This window comes from Macrotis lagotis, chromosome X, assembly GCF_037893015.1.
Source record: "Macrotis lagotis isolate mMagLag1 chromosome X, bilby.v1.9.chrom.fasta, whole genome shotgun sequence".
NCBI classification, from domain to species: domain Eukaryota; kingdom Metazoa; phylum Chordata; class Mammalia; order Peramelemorphia; family Peramelidae; genus Macrotis; species Macrotis lagotis.
The window spans coordinates 77,144,891-77,167,784 of record NC_133666.1 but is presented as its reverse complement, the minus strand read 5'-3'; the positions used below and the strand labels follow the sequence as shown (position 1 = coordinate 77,167,784).

Below are 22,894 nucleotides of genomic sequence, written 5' to 3'. Positions count from 1 at the left end.
ATTTTTATATGATTATATATATATATATTATATATATATATATATATATATATATATATATATCTTTAAGTTCTTCATTTGAAAACTGTTCATATCCTTTGACCATTTATCATTTGGGGAATAACTTGTGATCTTATAAATTTGTGGCAATTCTCCATATAGTTTACAAATGAGACCTTTATCAGAACTCCTGTTTGTGAAGATTGTTTCCCAGCTTTCTGCTTTTGTTCTAATTTTGGCAGTACAGTCACTTCTTTTTCATCAATAATCCTTCCTGCCTACTGCTGAACCATCTTTGTGGACACAGAAATTCCAATGATCCTTTGCTCTTCAGTCCATCTCTTCAATTCCCTCTCTAACTCAGGCCATTTGGCTGACTTGCCTCTCACAGCCTTCTTCTGCTGGGGCCTTTTCAGTCAGGTTTTCTTTTTCCTGTAGCCAGTCTCAGATTGTTTTCTCAAATGGAGGAGGACCAGATCAAGCTCAGCAGCACGATTTCCATCCATTTTGGCAAACTGGATCATTTTGAACTTAAATTCAGCACTGGACAAAAATCTTTTCTGAGCCATTTCTGGGCAGAATGAGGCAATATGGAACCTAATATATAGGTAACAAATGTGAAATTATGAGTGCAAAGACAACAAGCATGAAAAAGTGGGAAATGCAAGTCAAAAAAATATCTAGCCATTGTATAAGATGCTCCAAGTTATTTGTAAATACAGTTTTCTAAAATGATTATCAAATGTCTATGTTACAAATTCAAGTAAATGTGGCAATATTTAGTGAAATCACTTTTTTAAATTTGGCAGTCTTTAGTGAAATCACTTTTGTAAAAGAATCCTTTTTCTATTTGTGACCAAGGTCTCTATGTAACAAGTGATAAATTAAATTGTAATGTCCATGATCTAAGAAGTTGTAAATCCTATGTTTCTTTAATGGTAAAATAAGATTTGACCTGATAAATTTTGTGTTGAGATATTTCTTTTATCTTTTATGTGGAAGAACCTAGAATATTTAGACAGAGACACACATCAGATATCTCCAGAAGAAAAAAAAATGAAGCAGGATTTTATGTTACTGTTTACATTTTCCTCTTTTCCACTTCTTATATATATATGGGTTGTTTAATCAAAGGACACTGTGCCCTTTTGATTTTTGTAAGTTGCCCCTTTGACTCTGTAAATACATCGTCTCTCCTTTTGTCACTCATAGATCTTCTGTGGCCTGACCATATGCTAGCAATCCTAAGTTTCCAAGATATGTTATTTCCCTCTCCAAGATGCCTCTTATTTTCTCCTTACATAGTTGAGGTGTAGTACTTTGATGTTATAAATGACTTGTAATTATAAATCATCCAATGATTAAAATAACTTTTATTAATCAACTCTTCTACAGAAAAGGACCATTTTTCCAAGTAAAAAAGGCAGTAAATTGTGACAACGTCCAATCTTATATGCAGTTTGAAAGACTTTGTTCCTCCATTTCATGCCAGCTTTGGGTCAGGGTTGCAATCTAATCAACAGTCACCTGTACTATTCTCTGATAGTTTTCCCAGCCCTGGTTATTATACTAATGAGAACAGGGGACTATATAGTAATATGTCACTTGTAAAGGACAATGACCCTAGGTCAAACTAGACCAGATGGAGCAATTCTGATCAGGTTGGGGTCAATTCTTTTGTCTTACACTCATATTGGGGCACTAATGCATAAATATATTTAAACAATCTCCTCTCCCATTCTGTGGAAGCCAAACACCCTACATTCCTTACATTTGATCTAAGTGTGGGAATGTCAATGTATAATTTTGTCAAAACTGTTTCTGATCAAAGGTTGATTTTAGCTATTATGAGGAAAGGACTATAAAGGTTATCCTGCCCTTAGTAGTTTAATCCAGGAGAGAACTGGTGTCCTCCCTTAGACAAGATAGCATTGTACAAGGATGGTAGTCTGATGTGATTTTGTACAGCCTAATGCAATGGCCTCCAAGGAGGTCTGATGTTTTGTCTTTTTTTTTTTTTAAGTTTTTGCAAGGCAATGGGGTTGAGTGACTTGCTGAAGGCCATCCAGCTAGGCAATTGTTAAACTTCTGAGGCCTGATTTGAATTCAGGTCCTCCTGACTCCAGGGATGGTATTCTATTCACTATGCCACCTAGCTGTTTTGTCTAGTTTATTGCTGCTGTATAAATATCCCGGTCACCGTCTGCTTAATGTGGTCATCTTGGATCTATAGCCTCCAACTAAAGATTTGGGGTAAATCCTGGAGAGTAAAACTCCTTGTTAAACCTCTATTTCTGTCATTTTAACTCTAGAGTTTTAAGATAATATAATCAATATAATAATGTACTATAAAAACTAAGGCAGTTGACATTAAGGAGGTAATGGGCCTGAGGGCTGAGATCTATCATGCTGGCAAAGGCTTAGGGGGGTGGCTAGGTAGCTAAGTGGCTAGACCCCGGCCCCTGAGCCAGGAGGACCTGAGATCAAATCCCACCTCAGTCACTTGTTTGCCTAGCTGTGTGACTTTGGGCATGCCACTTAACCCCTTTTCGCCTTGCCACAAACAACCAAAAGTATGTTAAAATCTTCAGGTGTGGACAGAATAAGGCCAGAAAATAACATGAAGGGAAAGTGATTGGGTCGTTTGTATACGAACACAACCACTAAGCTAAAGAAAAGGCTGCTTAGGAGGCCCGGCCCTCCACCATTGCTGCAAATTTCTGAAGCACCGCTGGGTGCCCGGAGCTCCCCGGGCCTCCAGAGAGTCGAGGCTGCGGTACACACTACAGGCCAGGGGAGACGATGGGGGGGATTCTGCGGACGGGCCGTCGGAGACGAGCCCCGCCTTGGCCTGGGCCTGGCGCTCGCCGACCCAAGGAGGGCCGTGAGATGGCGGCTGCAGCCCATGCCGCTCCTGGAGCCAGCCAAGAGGTCGGATGGCAGTTCTCCCGGGATTGCAGCGCCAGCGAGAGCAGCAACTTCTTCCAACCTTCTGCGCCTGCTCCCTTCTGCGCCTTCCTGGGGGGGCGGGGGCGGGGCCACGCAACCAGGCGCATGCTCGCGTTGTAAGGGGGGGCCGAGACCGGAAGGGCCCCGGCTCGGAAATGAGGTCTTCCCCTCGCGACCCTCCCCCGGAAATCGGAAGCAGCGCGGTGCTGGCGCTGGCGGCCGCCCTGGCTCTGCACTGGCCTGACTGCCGGCAGCCAGGGCTGGGGGGGACGAGGATGGCGGCGGGTCCGCGGGGGTCTCAGGCCAAGGTCCTGCAGTATGAGGCGTTCATCAGTGACGTTCTGCAGCGAGACCTGAGGTGAGTGCCGGGAACAGTGGCGGCTCGGGGCGGCGGGGGGCGGCCTCGGGGCGGCCTCGACAGTCCTCGGCCCCTACCTCAGGCAGGTGCTGGCGCAGCGGGACGAGGTGTACGCCCAACTGGCGGCTTACCTGCAGCTGAAGAGCGTCCTGGAGCACCTGCAGGTGAGCGGGGTGGGGAGGAGGGGCGTGGAGCTGCGGGGAGGCCCGGCTTCCGGGCCGCCCGTGCTCACAAGAGCCCCCTCCCCCCCAGGAAGCGGGGAATCAGAAGCTACGCACAGAGGTGGATTTGGGCTGCAATTTCTACGTCAGTGCTGAAGTGTGAGTGGCCTGAACCCTGGAACCCACAATCAAGCGGTCCCTCCTGAAACCCTGGAGCGGGGTTCAGGGCACCCCACAGAGGTGTGAGGTGCTTGAATGCATGGGACTCCAAAGGAGAGAGACCTCAAGTGTCAGATTGCAGGCTTTGGGGTTGAGGCGGATGTGAATGCCCTCAGAGTCCGTTTAAAAGCCCTTGCTCCTATGAGTAGACTCCACTTCTTCACCTCATCCCGCAGAGTCCGTCCCAAATGCAGAGAAACCCTAGCCACAGGGAGCCCCTTGAGAAAGACCTCATGTCTCCTAGGCCGGACTCTTCCCGGATATTTGTTGCACTCGGCTATGGCTTCTTCTTGGAACTGACCTTGATGGAGGCCTTGAGGTTCATTGAGCGAAAGAGCCGCCTGCTCTCCTCGTAGGTTTCCCAGGGTTGGGGAGAAATGGGATGAGGGGAAGAGAGGGGCAGAGGATAAGCTTTGACAAGCTCTTGGCCACTTTTTGCAGGCTCAGTGACAGCCTCACCCGAGATTGTGCCCGGATCAAGGCCCACATCCGACTGGTGCTAGAGGTGAGGAGGACAGGAGGGCGCAAGATTTGTCTGGTTCAAAACTCGGCTTGGAACCTAACTTGCTCCGATCCTATCATGTGTGCTCTCTTCCCTCCCAGGGCCTTCGGGAGTTGCAGGGGTTCCAAGAGCTGCCAGAGGATCCAGGCCACTTATTAGGATGCTGAGAATTTAATTTACTAATGAACTGCTACTGAGGCTCCAACTCTTGTTACTTGAAAATAGAAATGTCTTCAATAAAAGCTGGGAATGAGGCTGGGGGGAGGGAAATCTTTGTTGCCATGGAGATGGGGCATCCTTCCTCCCAACCATTATCTTCTCTGCTATTGCAGAGTCGGCGTCTCTGTTGTCTTTGGTTGCGTTCGAGCTTTCCCCATCTCCTCCTTTCCCCGGCCTGTAGGCGGAGACACTTTCCGGGAAGAAATCCCTATGGCTGTCCGGGGAGGTTCTGGCCTTCGCTGGGGTTATGTCTGCGCAGGCGCACAACACGGCTCCTTAGTGGCCTTAAATTAGCCACTGCAGTTGGTCCCACCGCTTGGCAGCTGCCTAGTTGCTCCAACTCTGGGTCCCCGCCCCTTCAGCCTTTCCTTGCCACGTGACTGATAACGTCAGCCAGGCTCCGGCTGTCTTCGGGTGGTGCTCTGGGCCCGCTCCAGGCCCGGGCAGGTTTAGGTCCTAGGGGGAGGGAGTGACGGACGGACGGACAGAGGGAGGGAGGGAGGTGGTGTAAGCCAGGTCTGGTCTGGATAAGAGGCTACAGAGTGGACGGGGGCCGGGGATCGGTGTCAGACGAAGAAGGAGGAGGAGCTAGGGGCGGGAGGGTGGCTGCTACCGGGCTGGGACTCCCCCATGGAGCCCCCGCTCCCCGGAGCTGCCATCGGGTTGCTCACAGGTGAGGCAGGGACAGGCTGGGAATTGGGAGGGCATCTCCTTTGGGGGAAGGGCGAACCTTCTCTCCACTTGCGGGGGGGGCGGCTGTGATTTGTGTGGGGAGGGAGCCAGGGCTGGACTGAAGGCCCTCAGCGCCTCTCAGAGCCCACGAACGGACCCAAGTGTGGCCTTCCACGCGCCCCGTCGGCAGCGATGACCCTAGCTGTGGTTCTTCTTCCCTCGGAGTTCTGTAGCAAGCCCCTCTGTCCCTCTTCTCTAGTCCCCGTGCATGGCGCCTGTCCCTGTATCCCTTGTGTGCTACTAGGCCTCCCCAGACATCCTGTCCTTCATGTTGCCCTTTCTGCAGTAATGGTGCCATCCGCCCCGCCCCCTGTCGTACTGATGGACCAGGTTGTGTGATGTGGTCCAGGGCTACTGTAACTTCGAACATTCACAGGCGATGGGTCTGGCCCTGCCTGGCGCTGTGGGCCAGGCTGGCTACCCACAGTCATAAGCCCACCTTCATCTTGCTCCTTAAATTGATGGCTCCGTCTGTGGTTGTTGCCACGAGCGGACAAGTCCCTTATTCGGTGCCCATTCTCCATATTCCCTCCCTGTCAGGTTAGAGCTTGTTTCAGCCCAGTGTCTGTACTCTATGACATCATCGTGTCTCCTTCCCCCAGGTCTTCAGGCCCCTCTTTCTCTCTTTGGACTCCTGGGATGGCTAATGAGCTGCGGCTCCCCCGAAACTTTGGTCCACTGTTGAGATGGAGCCATCCCAAACCCTCTCTCTTTTCCCACCTTCATGATCACCAGCTGCCTGAGCCATCCATGCCCCTGTGTCTGGAGTGATGGACCCATCTGTGACCCTGTGGCAGTTCCTGCTGCAGCTGCTGAAGGAGCAGAGTAACGGGCACCTGATCGCTTGGACATCTAGCGACGGGGAATTTAAGCTGGTGGACGCTGAGGAAGTGGCGCGGCTCTGGGGCCTGCGAAAGAACAAGACCAACATGAACTACGACAAGCTGAGCAGGGCCCTTCGCTACTACTATGACAAGGTCTGCCTCCCCAGCCTGGACCGGCTCGGGGCCTCCCCGTGTTACTCTGGGGGAGGGGGGCAGGGGGGCAGGGGGGCAGGGGAGGGGGAGCCTGGGTCTGCCGCCGACATGTCCGTTTTTCCTAGAATATCATCCGTAAGGTGAGTGGACAGAAGTTCGTCTACAAATTCGTGTCCTTCCCGGAGGGGCCGGGCCACGATGGGGAGGAGAGACGGGGCCCCGCGGAGCTGCCTGCCGAGCCCCTCCGGCCGCTGAAGCCCTCCTTGGGGAGCCTGGGGGCCTCGGCCCCGGCCCCCGTGCGCAGCAGCCGCAACGAGTACATGCGCTCTGGCCTTTACTCCACCTTCACCATCCAGTCCCTGCAGCAGCTCAGCCCGGTGCGCCCGGTGCGGCCTGCCCCGGAGCCCCTCAGCCCGGCGACCTTGGAGGCCCCCGAGGCCCGAGTGCCACTGCAGGTGAGCCTGTGCGTCTTGGGCTGTCGCGGTCCGAGCCGCCGGGAGGGGGCGGGGCGGGGCGCCTCGGTCAACCCTGAGCCCCGCCCCTCCTCTCCTTCCTGCCGCCCCCAGGTCTTCCTCATGGCCCCAGCCGAAGGTCTGGCGGAGGCCGGGGAGGCCGAGAGTTCGGTGGCGGCCGCGTCTCTACTTCTTCCGTCCGAGATCAAGGCGGAGCCGCCCCTGGAGGGGGCCGCTGCCCTGGCTATGGAGACCGGCCTGGAGGCGGCGGCCGAGTCCCCGGGCCCCGGCCCCGCGGCGGCCCCGGCCCCGGCCCCCGAGGTGCAGCCCCCAGCCCCCTCCAAGGGTCGCAAGCCGCGCGATTTGGAGTTGCCGCTAGGGCCGAGCCCCGAGACGGCCACTGCTTCGGGCCTGGGCCCGGCTCTGACGCCCTCCCTGCTCACCTCCCACGCGCTGGTAAGCCCGGGAAATCGCCGGAAGGGAGGGCAGTGACGGCGGGGCCGGGGCGGGGGGGGGGGGGGGGGGGGGAGCGGCGGCGGGGGGGGGGGGGCGGCGGGGCTTAAGCGGGCTTGCCCTCCTCCCGTCCACCGCAGACCCCGGTGCTTCTGACGCCCAGTGCGCTGCCCCCCAGCATCCACTTCTGGAGCACCCTGAGCCCCATCGCGCCCCGCAGCCCTGCCCGCCTCTCCTTCCAGGTGCGGCCCCTGGAGGGGCGTGTCACTCCTTGTCTTCCTGACTTCTCCCCCCCTCAGGTCCATGTGTGTCTGTTCCTCATGGCTTCTTCTGGTGGGCTCTGTCTGTGTGTCTCTGCTCATCTCTGGGCTCTCTCCGTTTTCCTCATCCTCATCCTCTCCGTGGCCTCTCTTCTTCTCTCACACTCACTCTGTCTTTCATTCTCTCTCTCTGTTTCTCTGTCTCTGTCTCTCTCTCTTCTCCCTTTCTCTGTCTGTCTCTCCTCCCAGTTCCCGGCCAGCAGCAGCAGCAGCAGCAGCAGCAGCAGCAGCAGCAGCAGCAGCAGCAGCAGCAGCAGCAGCAGCAGCAGCAGCAGCAGCTCCCAGGCCCATGTGTCTGTCCCTCCACTCAGCATGGACGGCCTCTCCACCCCTGTGGTCCTCTCCCCAGGTCCCCAGAAGCCATGACTCTTTCTTTCCCAGGGACTTCAAAGACTGCTTTCTTGCACAGGAGGATTCTGGGTCCCTGGATGGTCTGGGAGGAATGGGGGAAGGACAGGGATCTCTGAATGTGCTAGGCACTGTGCTAAGCCCTTTTTGCAAATATGATCTCACTTAATCCTCCCAACAACCCTGAGAGGTAGGTGTTGTTTTTAAGGCTCATCTTACCGAGGAGGAAACGGAGGTGGGCAAAGGTGAAGTGACTTGCCCAGGGCTCGTGGCTAGGAAGTGCCTAAGGTCCCATGGGAACTCTGGGCTTTCTGACTCGGCGCCCCCTGGCGGCCTAGCCCCATTTCCTCCTGGATCGAGTCCAACTGGCTTGGGCCCGCCGGCCAGCCGCACTTTAGTGCCTGTAGCTAGGGGGCAGAGGAACCTTTGTGTATTTGCAGGTGGCTTGAGGCCCAGATTTTCGGCTTGGAAAGGAGGAAGGAGCAGCCCTCCCCCCAGGGGGACCCCAGGGCCCAGCAACTCGGAGCTTATTCAGCTTTCTCCTTTTGGGCCTTTTAAAGCTCACACTAGACAAAAACCAATCGATCACATCAAAACCCCATGCAAACTGGGGGTGGGGGGGTTCAACCTGCCCTAGAAGAGTCTCTCCCCCACCATTTGTTTACCTGGGCGAAGGAGGCAGTCCAAACGCCACCTAGAGGGGGTTGACGTACCTGCCTCAGCTTCCCCGGAGAAGAAAGAAAGTCATATCAGCCAGCGGGGCTGGTCCCGAAAATTTCCGGCTAAGACAAAGAAGGCCCCCCTTCTTGGACCATGGAAAGAGGAGACCCATTCCTGAGATCCCCAAAGGAGCAAAGATCTTCTAGGGGCCTGGGCCTTGGGATGGGGCTTGGAGAAGACCTCTCCCCTTTTAAAACAGGAATGTGTGCTGGGGAGAAAAAGGCAATCCATTGGATCCAAGTTGACCTGAGCCCCTGAATGAGGCTCCCTGAGCTGGGAAGCCAGCCCACCCAGGCTGAGAGCCCTTGGGCCCTGGGAGATCTACCTCCAGACACAGGAGCCTTGAAAACATCTCAGCTGAGTCAGGGCTTCCCTTCTCACTGCCTCTTAGCCCACTAAAGGCTTCTTTTCACTACTGAGAAGCTGGCATCTGCTGGGATGTGCAATCCCCTGAATGGGGCCACCCCTCCCCCCCCAAGGGGTGGTGGTAAAGTGATGGGGAGGGGGCCTTTGGGCACCACCATATCTCTGTGTTTGGACATATATATATATATATATATATATACACACACACACACATAAAGATGCACATATTTATTTAGACATAGAATAGAATAGCTAACATTTACATCATACCTTTTACATTTATCAGATTTAATGCTTACAGCAACCCTATGAGAAGAACTATCATCCCCAATTTAGAGATAAGGAGCCGGACAGGGGAAGTGACTTACCTAGGATCACAAAGTTAATAAATGTCTGAAACGGGAACTTGATCCTGGTACTTCAAATAGTAAAGCTATGCCTATTACTGTAGCTCCTTCTAGATTTAATCTCATCCTGAGATCTCTGACCTCAAACTCAGAATTGACAATTATTTCAACTCAAACTGAGATCAAACCCTACCCACTCACTGCCAACCAACCCTACTCCCAGTCAGTGAAAACCTGAGGTCTAAGTAAGCCTGAACCCCAGCTACAGGAAAAGACCTGAGCCCACATGAGAGCAGATCCTAACCCCAGCCTCACAGTAGGCCCCTCTCCTTACCACCACCACACAAAATCCTGATCTCCAATTAAGCCTTACTCTGTAGTGGGCATCAAACCTCACCCTGACCTTGCCCTTCACCTGGCCATGATCTAAGGCCTCAGAATAAACTGACCCAACCTCCTCAATATAGGTGGAGAGTTGATCCTCCACTAAGCTTTTAACACCTCCAATCCAAGGCATCTACTCCAAAGACCTGCTCAAAGGCTACCATCAAGGGAAGGCCCATCCACTCTGATCAACCCACTGGATCTTGAACTAGCTCACTTTGTCTATCTAAATCCATGCCTTTCTCTAAATCTGCTCCCCCCTCTCACCAATCCTCATTCTGCCCATTGTCTTAAGCAAAACAAGGTATCCCATTTGGTTCCTACAGTCTAAACATTTACACTTCCTAAAGTTGGTCCTCATAGCATGACCCTTGTGGCTCTTTACTCTCCTAGTTGTCCTCTACATTTTCTCCAACCTCCTCAATGGCTACCTCGAGGGTGGTGCCCAGAAGCACACCTAGTCTTCCCCCAGGGCCTGCCTGCCCCTGCCCCTGCCCCTCTCTGCCTTTCTAAATGCAGCTGATAAATATACTTCCCTCTTTGTTTACCAAAGAACTCATTTTACTGAAGTTAAGTTTTTGATCTCCCAACATTAGATAAAACCTGATCTGGACCCCAGATTCATTTCTGGTAGCAAACTAGACCAGACCCCTCCTTCAGACATTGACTGATCTTTGCCCTGGACTGAATCCAGACCCCAAGTTAACTCCTGACCTGGCCCAGAGTTTTGCTTTGAGACCCTTCTTCAGAATTAACCCTGGCTGAAGAATGAGGTCTGGCCCTGACACCTAAATGTCCTCTCTATCCTTCCCCTCCCCCCCATACCGAACTTTGCCTCTGATCTTGGCCTCACTGAAATCATGTCTTTACTCCCTGACAGAGCCTTGTTCCTAGACAGCACCCTAAGACTTGAACCCAGGCTCTGCCTTGTTCCTGACTTCATCTTTCAACTGAGCCTAACCTAACTTTCTTCCTCACCACAGTAGCCCTCAGGGTCATCTCAGCACTTAAGACTTTCTTCATGGTGGACTCAAATTCTCTTCTCTGATGCTCAGCTTCAGAATTTCTCCCTTCTTTCTGCCGCCTCAAGCCTAACTCTTATCTTTCTTTTCATTGAGATCAGCATGCCTGTTCTGGATTCACTTCCTTCCATTCCCAGTAGGGCCCATAGTTTGCATTGTCTTCCCCTTGACCCTTTGTCCATGGGATGTTCATGATGGGAAGGTCTCACTTGGCCTGGGCGGCTGCTGCACTCCCCCCAAGCTGCTGAGTGCTGCAGGAAGCCAGTTACACAATGATTTGGACTCTAGGTCTCCTTCAAAATCCTGTTTGCTCATCTCAATGAGGGTGAACCTGCACTTCCTCAAGACCCATCTTCCTCAACCTATCCTTCCACTTCTTCCTCCCCCCTCTTGGCAGAAGACTCATAGCCTCTTCCTTTATGGAGAAAATGAACCTCCTTAATTCAATCTCTCCTGCTGATGGAGGGAGAGGTAACCTTTCCCACCTAAGGCCAGTCCCTTCTCCAGGCTTCTTTGTCTTCTCTTCCTCCATGGGGTCATGCTTCTGTCTGATCTTACCCCCAATTCCACCAAGAGTTCAAGTCTCTCCTAGAATTAAAAACAACTTTCACTTGAAACTCCCATTCCTTTAGCTATTATCTAATACCTCTTCTTCCCAGCTAAAATTCCAAGAAAAGTCATCTGTAGATACTGCTCATACTTCCCCTGGCTCCTCAATCTTGTATTGTGGCTTTTGAGCCCATGCTTTTCTAAGCCCCTCGGCACTTTCTGCTGCTTGTTCCTCTTTCCTCCTTTGACTTTGCTAGGGCTACTCTGCCTTAGTTGGCTTCCTGTCTTCTCTCTTTTGCAGGCTCTTTAACAGCTCATTTTCTCTCATCTTTCTCTCATGACCATCTCCCATAGATTACATCTCTTCTTCAGAGATGACTGCAATCTTCCAAACCCTAACTCTTACTCTCTGGAATCCCAGTCCCATTGGATCTCACCCAATTGACCCATCAGCATCTCAGTCTCAACAGGTCCCAAAGAGACCACCCCCCTCCTCTCCATTTACACCTTTTCCAATAGCCTCAAAATTGGTCTCCTTTCCAATCTCCATATAGTTGCCAAAAGAATTTTCCAAAGGCCTGAGTCGACTTCTGAGATCAACTGTAAATACCTCAGTCTGTTTCTCAGGCCCTCCAGCCACTTTTCTTTCACATGTTAGCTCACCTACCTCCTCTATGACTGACTGGCCAACCTGATGGTCCTGTGCCCCTGCCCTTGAACAAGTGATCTGGCTTTATGAAGCTTTCTTTTGCTATAAGGGTCAGTTTAGTTTCTTGGGAAACCTCTCAGATCTCCCAACTGAGCTTGAATTGATTTCATTTTTGTATCATCCTTATCCCCTAGCACAGGGCCTCACCCTTAGTAGAAGCACAGGTTCTCACCCCTAGTAGGTACTCCAAATGTTTCTTGATTTGAATTGAATGCCATACCTAGTCCTGACCTGAGCCCTTGACCCCAGCTTTCAAGGGGAGAGACACAAGACTAGAGGAGCTGTGAGGTAGGACCATAGAGCTGGGATCAGCCAACCCAGTAGCCCTTTCACTCCCACCCCCCACCCCCAAACACTTCCCTAGTGGTTGAGGGTGTTCACCTTGTAGGTGGGAGGCAATCAATGCAGTCACCATTCCAACAAGCAGACACTGTCTTAGGGAGAAGGGAGACTGCCCCCACCCCACATATCCTAAAGAGAGCAAGATGGGTCTGGACAGGAGCAGAGGGTTACTTGGAGCTCAAGGCCCCATTGGGAAAAGGTCAATTCTAGTTGTCTTCCTCTAGTTCCTTCCTCTTTGAAACCTGGCTTCCTCTTTCCCTGCTGAGTCATGGGGCTGACCCAGAGATGGGGACAAAGGGGATGGAGGCAGGGCTTTAAAACCTGGGACTTCCCTCTTTCCTTTCCACTGGTGAAGTGTCCACCGCTACCCATGCTGCTGCTGCTGCTCCTCATCGTCCTTCTCTCCCCTCATGGGGAAGGTAACCAGATCCTGCCCCTTGCCTAGGCCCCATCATCTCCTTCTTCTCCTCCTCCTCCTCCACCCCTCCTCCTCCTCCTTCTCTTCTTTCCTTCTTCTTCTCCTCTGCCCACACTCTTTCCTTCCCAGGCAGCTCTCCACAATGTAGGTGATGTGTACTCTGTTCTTTGGCATAGGGGAGGAGTCTGTGCGCTGCTTCTCCAACTTTGAGGAGGCTTCCAGCCAGTGTCAAGGGCTCCTGGGTGAGGGTGTCAGCAAGGATGCCTGCTGTCTCAATGCCAACCATGGCTTCCAGATCCCAGGGAGCAAAACTTGCCAGGCCTGCGGGTGAGGGGGTATCTGAGTTCAGATTCCACCCCAGAAAGAGGGGCAAGGTGGGGAGGAGATTTCACAGGGAAGAGGTTTCCAATAAAGCTCAGGGCTCTGGGAAGGCCAGACACTGAACTCACATTCATACCCCAGGACCCCTCGATGGTCCCCGTGGTCTGCCTGGTCCCCATGTTCTATGTCCTGTACGGAGGGCTCCCAGCTACGTCATCAACGATGCCTGGGCCAGGGAGGCTTATGCAGTGATCAGGGGCAGCCTGGGAGCCTCCGTTGGGAGCTACAGGCATGTCAAGACCAGGACTGTTGCCCAGGTGAGTGAGGCTCAGGGAAGCCATCGATGGGAAGGAATGGGCAGATGGAGGCTGGCTTTTGATCCCAGGACCCCTTGTCTGTCCATCTCAGAGACTGGTGGTTGGTCTTCTTGGGGGCCATGGACCCCGTGCTCCGTGACTTGTGCCCAGGGATTGCGGAGCCGCCAAAGGGCCTGTAACCAACCAGTTCCAAAGTGTGGAGGCAGCTGCTCTGGTGGGGAAGCTGAGACTGAACCATGTGATGCAAAGGCCATATGTCCCAGTGAGTACCCTGCCCTGCCCTAGTCATATGACTTAGACGGGCAGACTATATACATAACATGCTTCTTTTTGTTTCAGCACATGGGGGCTGGACAGCCTGGGGGTCCTGGGGCCCCTGCTCATCCTCCTGTCATGGGGGTGCCCAGGCCCCTGTCCAACACAGAACCAGAACTTGCTCTTCTCCAGCCCCTTCAGTTCAACCTCCAGGGAAGTCCTGTTCTGGCCAGGCCTATGAGCAGCAGGGCTGTAAGGGCCTCCCACCATGCCCTGGTATGTACTGAGGGGAAATGAGGCTCCATCAGGGTTGGGCTGAGCTTTCCTTCCTTCCCCCATTCCCCTTCCTCCTGCCCCTCCCCCTGACCACCCCTGCTTCTTCTCCCTGAGACCAGGCTTATCTTTCTGCTCCTGCCCCTACAGTGGCAGGTAGCTGGGGCCCCTGGAGGCCCACTAGCCCCTGCTCAGTGACCTGTGGCCTGGGTCGGACCCAGGAACAGCGGTTGTGCAACAACCCCCCACCTCAGCATGGAGGTGCACCCTGTACTGGAACTGCAACCCGGGATGGCCTATGTATAACAGGACAGCCTTGCCCGGTTGATGGTCACTGGGGTCCTTGGGGGGCTTGGGAGACCTGTGCCCGGCTCCCACTCTCCAGCATCGCATGTCAGGATACACCAGGCCAGCAGCAGCGCTCTCGAACATGTGAGGGCCGACTCCACAATGGCCGGCGTTGCCCCGGCCACTTTCATGAGTCCCGCCATTGTTACAACATACATCGGTGCCCCTGTAAGTAAATGACCCCTTCTTGAATGGGCTAAGTGGGTCTAGCTTCCAAGCTTCTGACCCTGGTCTGTTCTCCTTTTCCTTTCTCAGTGGATGGCTACTGGGCAGCCTGGGAGCCCTGGGGTCTCTGCACCCCACCCTGTGGTCCCTCTCCTACTCGCTCCCGACAGCGTATCTGCACTGCCAACTTGCCTGCTTACCCGTAAGTGAAGGGCCCATCTCAAGAAGGAGGAAGGGGGCTTCCTAAGGGATCTCAAGGCTCAAAAAGGAGAGGCTTAGGTTGAGGGGCCTTCTTGGAGCAACATGGAGCCTGCCCAGAAGCCTCAGTGAGTGCCATTGTCTATATCTGATCTAGGCCCACAGTGACCATGGTGGAAGGCCAGGGGGAGAGGAATGTGACGTTCTGGGGCCGCCCCTGGGCCCGCTGCTCTGAGCTACAGGGACAAAAGGTGAAGGTGGAGGAAAAGAAGCCATGCCTGCATCCTCCGCCATGCACGGACCCCTTGGCAGAGGGAGCTTGACTCAGCATCCTGTGGGCCATGCTTATCCTGCAGTAGGAAGGAAGACAAAGGGAGGGCATTCTTTCCCCTCATAGAGCCTAAGCCCCTCTCCCAATAAATAGAGATCTCCCAGCTCAAGGACTGACTTTTGAGATTGAACCAGGAGGGGTGGGGCAGGACAAGACCTGAGCTTAAAAGGATATATTGGGGGGGAGGGGGTGGTATGTGTGGGGAATAGATGTGGAGGTGAGAATGGGGCATGGAGGAGAGATCAGCACATCCCTCCCACGCTCAGGTCATAGGTGATGGTTTACTGAGGGAAGTCCAGTCTCTATCCTGCTTTTTCTCCACATATACATTCAGTCAGATAAACATCATTTACTGTGCTCCAGGGATCTGGAGATGCTTATGGTGATGCTTATGCAGTGAATTTTCAGGAGAAACCTGATAGTCAAACATAGCAATTTGATAAGCCAGAGCATTGCATAAAAAGTAGTTTTTGGCAGAGCTGCCTTGGAGCTGCTTATAAGATAGACATGTGAAAATGACCAGCAGGCACTTGGCAATGTTGGTTTGGGGAGCTTAAGATGGAGCCTGGAGCTGGATAGAGAGATCTGCCTGGAGATGCTATGTAGGAAGAAAAGAGAAGAGGACCCAGGATCAAGCTCTGGGCTACACCCCCATGACTGATGGGACATGGAAGGGTGAACCAGCAAAGGCAACAGAGCAGCACTTAGACAGGAGAAAAACCAGGAGCAAAGAGTGGTCAACAATGTCCATTGCTACAAGTCAAGCAGTCAGGAAGGATGGCAATTGAGAAAAGATCACTGAATTTGAGCATTAAGAGATAACTGATGACTTGGGAGACCGAGCACATTCAGTCAAGTAGTGGGAGTGAAGACCAAATTCCAAGGGCTTGAGAAGTGAGTGACAGGAGAGGAAATGACAATCCAGCTCTTTCTTGTTATCTGTTAAAGGAAGCTAGGTAGGGAATGATTGTTTGTTGGGGTGGTAAAGTCTAGTGAGATATTTTTAAGAGCAGCAGGGAAAGTGACAGGTTGAAAATTAGAGTGACTATTAGGTCAAGCTTCTTGAAGGGGATAGGAATAAAGACCCAAGCAGGATAGACCATGGCAAGGAAAAGGGCTAGAACCTAAAGGAAAGGAAGAAAGAATAGGTGGTGGTGGGGGGAATGATGTCAAGGCCTTGTGTCATGGGGGCAAAAGAGGTATATTAAATGACCTGTTTTCTCAAGAAGGTAGAGAGAGGGTGGCTAGGTGGCGCAGTGGATAGAGCACCGGCCCTGGAGTCAGAGGTACCTGGGTTCAAATCTGGTCTCAGACACTTAATAATTACCTAGCTGTGTGGCCTTGGGCAAGCCAGTTAACCCCATTTGCCTTGCAAAAACTAAAAAAAAAAGAAGGTAAGGAGGTTAGAAGGCTTTGGTAAGAGGGTGCCAGTCCTGAGGAGAAAAGCTCTCTAACAACTGATATGGGGAAGTCCTAGTTGAAATATAACTGATTTGTTCCCCCATCAACACTTTCTCCTTCCCCTCTCCCTCACTCCCTCCTCCATACTCCTCTTTCCCCTTCCCATCACACACATTTCATTCTTCCTAAATACACTTTCTAGCATTGAGGAGGAGGGAGCCAGGGATGGGCATGATCCATCTTCAGTCACTGAATTTGCAGTCATTATGCCTGGATTCAAATATGACTCTGCCACTGACTGACTCTTAGACTCTGGATAAATTCAAACCCTGTCTTTGGGTACTGCTGAGGGACTGAAGAATCATATTTTGAACTGGAAGGGGCTTTAGTTAGATACCATTCAGTCCACCCCTTAGGTGACCTAAATGGTCAAATGGAGATTGGATCCCAGACCTCCTGACTCCCAACACTGTTCCCAGACCATTATCATTCTCCTCATTTTACAGGTGAGGAAACTGAGGGAGAAGTTATGTGCCCGAGGTCACATTAACTGAGAAAGGATGAAGCCAGGACTCCCAACTAGATCTTTTGGTGGCAAGTTGTTTTCTCTTTTGAGGGGAAAGGAGATGAGAATGCATCAGGGTGAAGTGGGGAAGTTGTTTGAATTGGGAGTTGGAAGAAGAACTGGGGTGGAATCCTGGCTTTTCCAGGTCAGGCAAGCCCCTTTCCCTCTAGACTTCCTCGGATTCTTTGTTTACAAAATGAGTGGACTGGCCTAGATCTCAGAGGGCCATTTGAGCTTTCCACAGTTGGATCTTGTGCCTTCCTGGAGGAAGTGTGTGCCTGAATGACACTGGGGGCAGTAGAGATTTGTATTCATAGTATTTATATATGGGTCTATCTCTTAATCTCAGGAAGTTCAGCAACACAGATTCCACTTTCCTCTGAAATCCCTAGTTCCCTTCTCCTGTCACTACCCCCGCCTTTCCAAACTAATCAGTGGTCAAAAAAAAATATGATGATGTTTTCCCTTCATCTTAAAGAGACCATGACATCAGAGAGGTTGATGCCATGACATGCACTTCGATTGAATTTGAGTACGTGGGTGCTAGGCTAAGTCACCAGCCTCACTTTCTCCTCTGGAACCCTTTGGGTCCAGTGACCAGATAGAAATGGGAGTGACTGTTGTGACCCTGGATGGTCCAAAAATACAAACTGACCAACTCAAAGGAGGAACTGAAAAGTATTAACAACCAGAGGGAAGAACATCCCAAATCACTAGTAATGAGCAAAACACACATTGAAGCACTCTGTGGTTTCATGCCACACCCAGCAAATTGACAATAATGTCAAAAGATGGGAACAGACAGTGCTGGAGGGATTGTAGAAACATAGTGCATGGTTGGTGGAGCTGGAAAGTAATTTGGAATGATGTCTATCAAGCAATTAAAAAGTACATAACATTTTGGACCCAGAGATTATACCTCAAGGAGGTCATAGATAAGTAGAAAGTTCTCAAATACTCCAAAAAAATTTCTAACAACACTTTATGTGATAGCAAAAAATGGAAAACAAAGTAGATGCCCATTGACTGGGGTGTGGCTGAACAAATGGGTATGGGATGTCATGGAATGTTAACTGTGTTGTAAGAAATGATGAAGGTGAGGAAATCAGAGACTTTTTACATGAACTGATGTAGAGGAAATGTAGTGGAGTCCAGAAAGCAATGTCAATGGAAAGAACAATCATAAAACAATCTAAAGTGAATGCTGCAACAAACATTCCAGAGACCAAATATGGTTTTGAGAGAAGACACCTCCCTGAACACTAACTTTCTTTTACAGAGGTGGGGAAGGGCTGGTCTCCATGGATATGGAGCTTTGCATATATAGTCAGATGGTTTAGATATATTGATTGGTTTTGCTTATTTTTCTCCTCTTCCTCTTTTTCTTTAAAACATTTTATTTATCCTATAGTATATTCTCTGGAAGTGGGATACTAGGAGAAATTCTGGTGAGGTCAAAAAATATACCAATAAAAATGTTAATAAAAAGTCAGCACTTTTGAATGTCTACTGTGGGGAAAATCAGAAATGAACATCTAGAAGTTTCTAGATGAAAGGTTCTAGATGGAACAGAGGTATTTGAATTTAGAATTGGCCCCAGTTTTATCTTTTGTGAGTTGAGGAGATTGGACTAGCTAAGCCTAGTCTCTCTGATCCCTCTGAACTCAAACATTCCAGGATCCTCAGTCCTTTCCTCTTTCTTTGGACCCTGCTTTTTGTCCTCTGTAGAGTGACTGGGGTGGAAATGGAGAGCAAGGTGGTATCTAAAGTTGTTCCTACTATTTTTAACTCTCCTGGGTTCCATTTCTTCCTCTGCAGAACAATGGAATTGGGCTACACAGTATGGTGTAGTAGTGTGATGTATTAAAAAGTTAGAGATGGAGGTGGCTAGGTAGCACAGTGGATAGAGCACCGGCCCTGGAGTCAGGAGTACCTGAGTTCAAATCTGGCCTCAGACACTTCATAATTACTTAACTGTGTGGCCTTGGGCAAACCACTTAACCCTGTTTGCCTTGCGAAAACCTAAAAAAAAATTAGAGACATAATTTCTGGGGAATTAATCATTTTACTAAATTAAGTTAGTGAATAATTAATAAAAGGATGTTCATATGACCCTATCTGATGAACCAAAGATGGATCATAGTAGTCTCTTGACCCTTATAAACTCTTGGAAGAGTAGATATTCCTGAAACACTACAATCAACTGTTATTGGTCAGCAATTAAAAGAAGAATGAATATTATAATGAAGGTGGACCTATTCTAATAAGGATGTGACTTTGATTATGCTAGTCTTACTCCCAGACCACATCCAGCCCTGGGAAATATAGACAAATGATCTCCTCAATCCCCACCAAGCCCAAGTAGAACAATATGAGCTAGAATTCACCTAGACTCAAATCTCTTTACCTTTTGATCAGATCAGGACTATCCCCAGTAACAAAATTGAGAGAATGTTAAATTCAATCACATTATCAGCAATATCCTTCAGATGCTGCCTGAATAACCTACAAAGATTGATTTCTGAATGAGGAAATAGAAAGGGGAAAATTTTTAATCCTAATTCAATAGTTGGTTATTAATATAAGAGAGAAATACTCATTTCTCTCATTGAAAAGGTTTGAAGGTCATGGGGCCTAGGTTCAAATTCTGCCTCTTTGAAGGAAGAAAGTCTGTTTTTCCTATTCCTAGCTGCAATTGGGGCATTACCTCAATGGCCCCCTTCATTTCTTAAACTTTGCTCTAGTAACTTTTGCTTTGCTGTTTTATCTTATCTCATTCTCACTGGAGACTGTTCTCAATCTCTCACCTCTATCTCTCTTGGGCAACTGAGTTCAATTTCTAACTTCAGTCCACATGAAATGAAAGTTTTTAAGGTGTGAATTGCCCCTTTTATTCACCTGGGTTTTGGATTTAATTGTTTAAAAGGACTAATTTTAAATTAATAAGCAGTTACACATTTTTTCCCTCCCTCTCTTCCCTCCCCCCTTCCCCTGATAGAAAGCAATCTAATATAGGCCCTACATATAGGCATGCTAAACATAGATCCACATTAGTCATGGTGTGAAAGAAGAACCTCATCCAAATGGGAGGAAAAAAATTTAGAGAGAAAAAAGATCATAATTCTTGATCACTTTTTTTAAAAATTGAAGATAATAAACTTTGGTCTGCATTTAAACTCCACAGTTCCTTCTCTGGATGTGGATGCTCTTCTCCATCACAAGTCTTTTAGTGTTATCTTTCATTATTGTACTGCAGATATGATCGAGTCCATCATGGTTGATCATCACCCCATGTTGCTGTTAGTGTGTAGAATGTTTTTCTGGTTCTGCTCACTTCACTCAGTCTCAGTTCATGCAAGTCTTTCCAGGCTATTCTGAAGTTCCATCCCTCATGACTTCTTATAGAATGATAGTGTTCCCTCCCATTCATATACCACAATTTATTCAGCCATTTCTCAATTGATGGGATTCCTTCAATTTCTAATTCTTTGCTACTATGAAAAAAAAGTTATAAATATTTTTTGTACATGTGGCTTTTTTTACCCTTTTTTCATGATCTCTTTGGGATACAGATCTAGTAGTGGTATTGCTGGATCAAAGGGTATGCATAGTTTATTGCCATTTGGGCATAATTCCAAATTGCTGTCCAGAAAGGTTGGATCAGTTCACAACTCCACCAACAATGCATTAGTGTTATAGTTTTCTGACATCCCCTCCAACACTAATCATTTTCTTTTTTAGTCATATTGATAAATCTGGTAGGTGTGAGGTGGTACCCCAGAGTTGTTTTATTTTGCATTTCTCTAATCAATAAGGATTTAGAACATTTTTTCATATGACAAGATAACTTTATGTGAGAATTGCCTTTTCATATCCTTTGACCATTTATTAATTGGGGAATGACTTGTATTCTTATAACTTTGTCTCAAAAACTGTTTTTTTTAAACTAGTTTGCATAAAACTGATTTGGTTCTCAAATTTTTCTATCAAAATTCTCTGGGTGTTGACAAATCAAATTGTAATTTCCATGATCTAAGAGGTTTCAAAATTATAAGTTTTGATCTGATAAAATTTGTTGAAGATATTTCTTTTACCATAGAGGAAGATATCTACAAGTAACTTAAATTTTATGTGGAAGAGCCTGGAATTTGGAGATATAGAAGTACATTGAATGTCTCCAGAAGAAAAAGAAACGGACCAGAATTTTGTGTTGTTTACTTTCTACCACTTGTGCTTCTTATTTATATGGGTTATTTAATCAAAGAAGACTGCCCCCTTTTGATCTCTGTAACTGGCCCCTTTGACTGTAAATGAGTCATCCATCCTTGTGCCCCCATAGATCTTTTGTTACCTGTCGTAGGGCTTGAAGAAGCCCTAGGTTTCCCAGATATACTATATTTTGTTCTAAGATGCTTCTCATTTTTTTTCTCCTTAGTTATCTATAACTGACTTAATGATGTCATCTTTGATCAAAATGAGGGAATATCAAAGTATAATAAATTCTTCAAACTATAATCCTGGTCAAAGGTGGATTTCTTAGCTGTTAAAAGGAATGAAATGTTGAGAATGTTATGTTGATTTAATATGTTGAAATGATTTGATAGTCTTTCATGAGATTTTGTGCAGTCTAATAGAATGACCTCCGAGGAGGTTCAATATTTTGTTTATCTTTGCTTGTGTATAAATATCACACTGGTCTCCCTCTTGCTTGGGGTAGTCATCTTATATAGATTTTTCATCTGTGGGTTTCTTGGTAAATCCTAGAGAGTAAATTTCATGTCTAACTTATATTTTCTGTCATTTTATTTTATCCCTGAGAGGGATGAAGAAATTGCTGGGTGAAGACTTCTCAGGGTCTTGGGAAAGTGACCTCTGAAGTGTCTCAAGAAATATTGTAAAACTGTCACCTTTCTGAGAATATTATAAAGGTATTATCTTCACAAGAAGCAGACCTCCATAAAAATAACCTTACCTAGTCTTGCAAAAATAACAAGACAGGTTATCAAAGAAAGAATTGTGTCTTTTTTAAAATTTTTATTAAGGATATTATTTGAGTTTTACAGTTTTCCCCCAAACTTGCTTCCCTCTCCCCACCCCCACCCCACAGATAGCACTCCGTCAGTCTTTACTTTGTTTCCATGTTGTACCTCGATCCAAATTGGGTGTGATGAGAGAGAAATCATATCCTTAAAGAGAACAGAATTCTCAGAGGTAACCAGATCAAACCATAAGACATCTGGTTTTTTTTTTTTTGGAATTAAAGGGAATAGTCCTTGTACTTTGTTCAAACTCCACAGCTCCTTATCTGGATACAGATGGTAAAGAATTGTGTCTTACCTTATCAACAGCTGGGAATTCCTGGGCTGAAAGACCCTGATGGATGATCACAAGAGTGTGAGTCCCTGAGGGGGACAGGATGGGGGGGGATGAGGAAATGCAGTCAAAACTTTATTACTTTATTACAGTGTTTACAAATTTGTCTTGCTGGTAGAAGTGATGCCCTATTTCTGCAGAAATAGAATACAACTGCTTTCTGTTTCTACTTTGAGAAGTCTCTCATTTAATGAATTGGGTTGGTAGTTTAGGATATACAGGATCATTTCATGGAGTGGAGGGAGAACATTACAAAGAGTGAAGGTCATAGAGAACTGAGTCTTCAAGCTAGAGATTCCAAAAGTTTGCCTCTTGGAAGGATGGTTGGAGATGAGGGCATAACATTTGCAAGGGGAAAATAATATGAAATTACTCTGAAAGAGGCTGGAATCCAATTATGTAGAGGCTTTGGAAGTTAGGCAGAGCATTTTTCATTTGACCCTGGAGACAAGAGAGTCACAGAAGTTTATTGAGTGAGAGGGGGTGTGTGTGAAAGGATCAGATCTCTGCATTGGGAAGATCACTGGTGGCTGAAGGGGGAGGATGGACTGGAAGCAGCAGAAAGTTGACACTTGTGGATTTGTTGGACAGGAGGTTTCTGAAGGCCATCCAGCTGTAATTGATCTTTGGAGGTCATCTGAAATGCACCCACTGGAGTTTGGAAGAAAGCAAAGGAAATTGTCAAGGGAGTCTGAGGGGTTCTCTGGGCAGAGGAGCCAAAAGCATTTGAATTAGAGCAGTAGGAGAGGGTAGTATTTCCAAAGCCAATATTAGAGCTAGGGAATGGGAAGAGGAGGCTA

The 22,894-nt window shown here is 48.5% G+C and overlaps 3 protein-coding genes across 11 annotated transcripts; all 3 read left to right on the top strand.

The window, feature by feature from the left end:
• Window positions 1-3,099: 3,099 nt before the first annotated feature.
• UXT (ubiquitously expressed prefoldin like chaperone) lies at window positions 3,100-4,907 on the top strand. Of its 3 annotated transcripts, XM_074200014.1 has the most exons (6): window positions 3,100-3,307; window positions 3,390-3,471; window positions 3,560-3,627; window positions 3,932-4,039; window positions 4,129-4,192; window positions 4,291-4,906. In XM_074200014.1, the coding sequence occupies exons 1-6, from the start codon at window positions 3,105-3,107 to the stop codon at window positions 4,354-4,356; spliced, it is 591 nt and encodes a 196-aa protein (XP_074056115.1). In that variant the 5' UTR covers window positions 3,100-3,104; the 3' UTR covers window positions 4,357-4,906. The 3 variants fall into 3 exon arrangements, 2 of the variants coding, with proteins under 2 accessions (XP_074056115.1, XP_074056116.1); XR_012471316.1 differs by lacking the exon at window positions 4,291-4,906 and having other exon boundaries at window positions 3,864-4,039; XM_074200015.1 differs by lacking the exon at window positions 3,932-4,039 and having other exon boundaries at window positions 4,291-4,907.
• Window positions 4,908-4,992: 85 nt separating this feature from the next.
• On the top strand, window positions 4,993-12,299 carry ELK1 (ETS transcription factor ELK1). Of its 7 annotated transcripts, none has more exons than XM_074200679.1 (5): window positions 4,993-5,081; window positions 5,876-6,117; window positions 6,243-6,572; window positions 6,684-7,025; window positions 7,163-7,809. In XM_074200679.1, exons 2-5 carry the CDS (start codon window positions 5,911-5,913, stop codon window positions 7,706-7,708), a joined length of 1,425 nt encoding a protein of 474 aa, XP_074056780.1. In that variant the 5' UTR covers window positions 4,993-5,081; window positions 5,876-5,910; the 3' UTR covers window positions 7,709-7,809. The 7 variants fall into 7 exon arrangements, with proteins under 7 accessions (XP_074056780.1, XP_074056779.1, XP_074056781.1 ...); XM_074200678.1 differs by having other exon boundaries at window positions 5,007-5,081; window positions 5,743-6,117; XM_074200680.1 differs by lacking the exon at window positions 4,993-5,081 and having other exon boundaries at window positions 5,116-6,117; window positions 6,243-6,257; window positions 6,474-6,572.
• Window positions 12,300-12,399: 100 nt separating this feature from the next.
• CFP (complement factor properdin) lies at window positions 12,400-14,888 on the top strand. The gene is given in 10 exon segments (XM_074200676.1): window positions 12,400-12,436; window positions 12,439-12,474; window positions 12,477-12,548; window positions 12,724-12,874; window positions 13,010-13,185; window positions 13,277-13,447; window positions 13,525-13,716; window positions 13,864-14,229; window positions 14,317-14,428; window positions 14,582-14,888. Coding segments are annotated over 10 exon segments (1,464 nt in total). The 5' UTR covers window positions 12,400-12,414; the 3' UTR covers window positions 14,748-14,888.
• Window positions 14,889-22,894: the final 8,006 nt, after the last annotated feature.

Coding starts and splice junctions, on each gene's coding strand:
- UXT (XM_074200014.1), top strand. CDS start 3,105: ATGAGGTCTTCCCCTCGCGACCCTCCCCCGGAAATCGGAAGCAGCGCG. Junction 3,308..3,389: donor GTTCTGCAGCGAGACCTGAG/GTGAGTGCCGGG, acceptor CCCCTACCTCAG/GCAGGTGCTGGCGCAGCGGG. Junction 3,628..3,931: donor TTCTACGTCAGTGCTGAAGT/GTGAGTGGCCTG, acceptor CATGTCTCCTAG/GCCGGACTCTTCCCGGATAT.
- ELK1 (XM_074200679.1), top strand. CDS start 5,911: ATGGACCCATCTGTGACCCTGTGGCAGTTCCTGCTGCAGCTGCTGAAG. Junction 6,118..6,242: donor TTCGCTACTACTATGACAAG/GTCTGCCTCCCC, acceptor CGTTTTTCCTAG/AATATCATCCGTAAGGTGAG. Junction 6,573..6,683: donor AGGCCCGAGTGCCACTGCAG/GTGAGCCTGTGC, acceptor TGCCGCCCCCAG/GTCTTCCTCATGGCCCCAGC.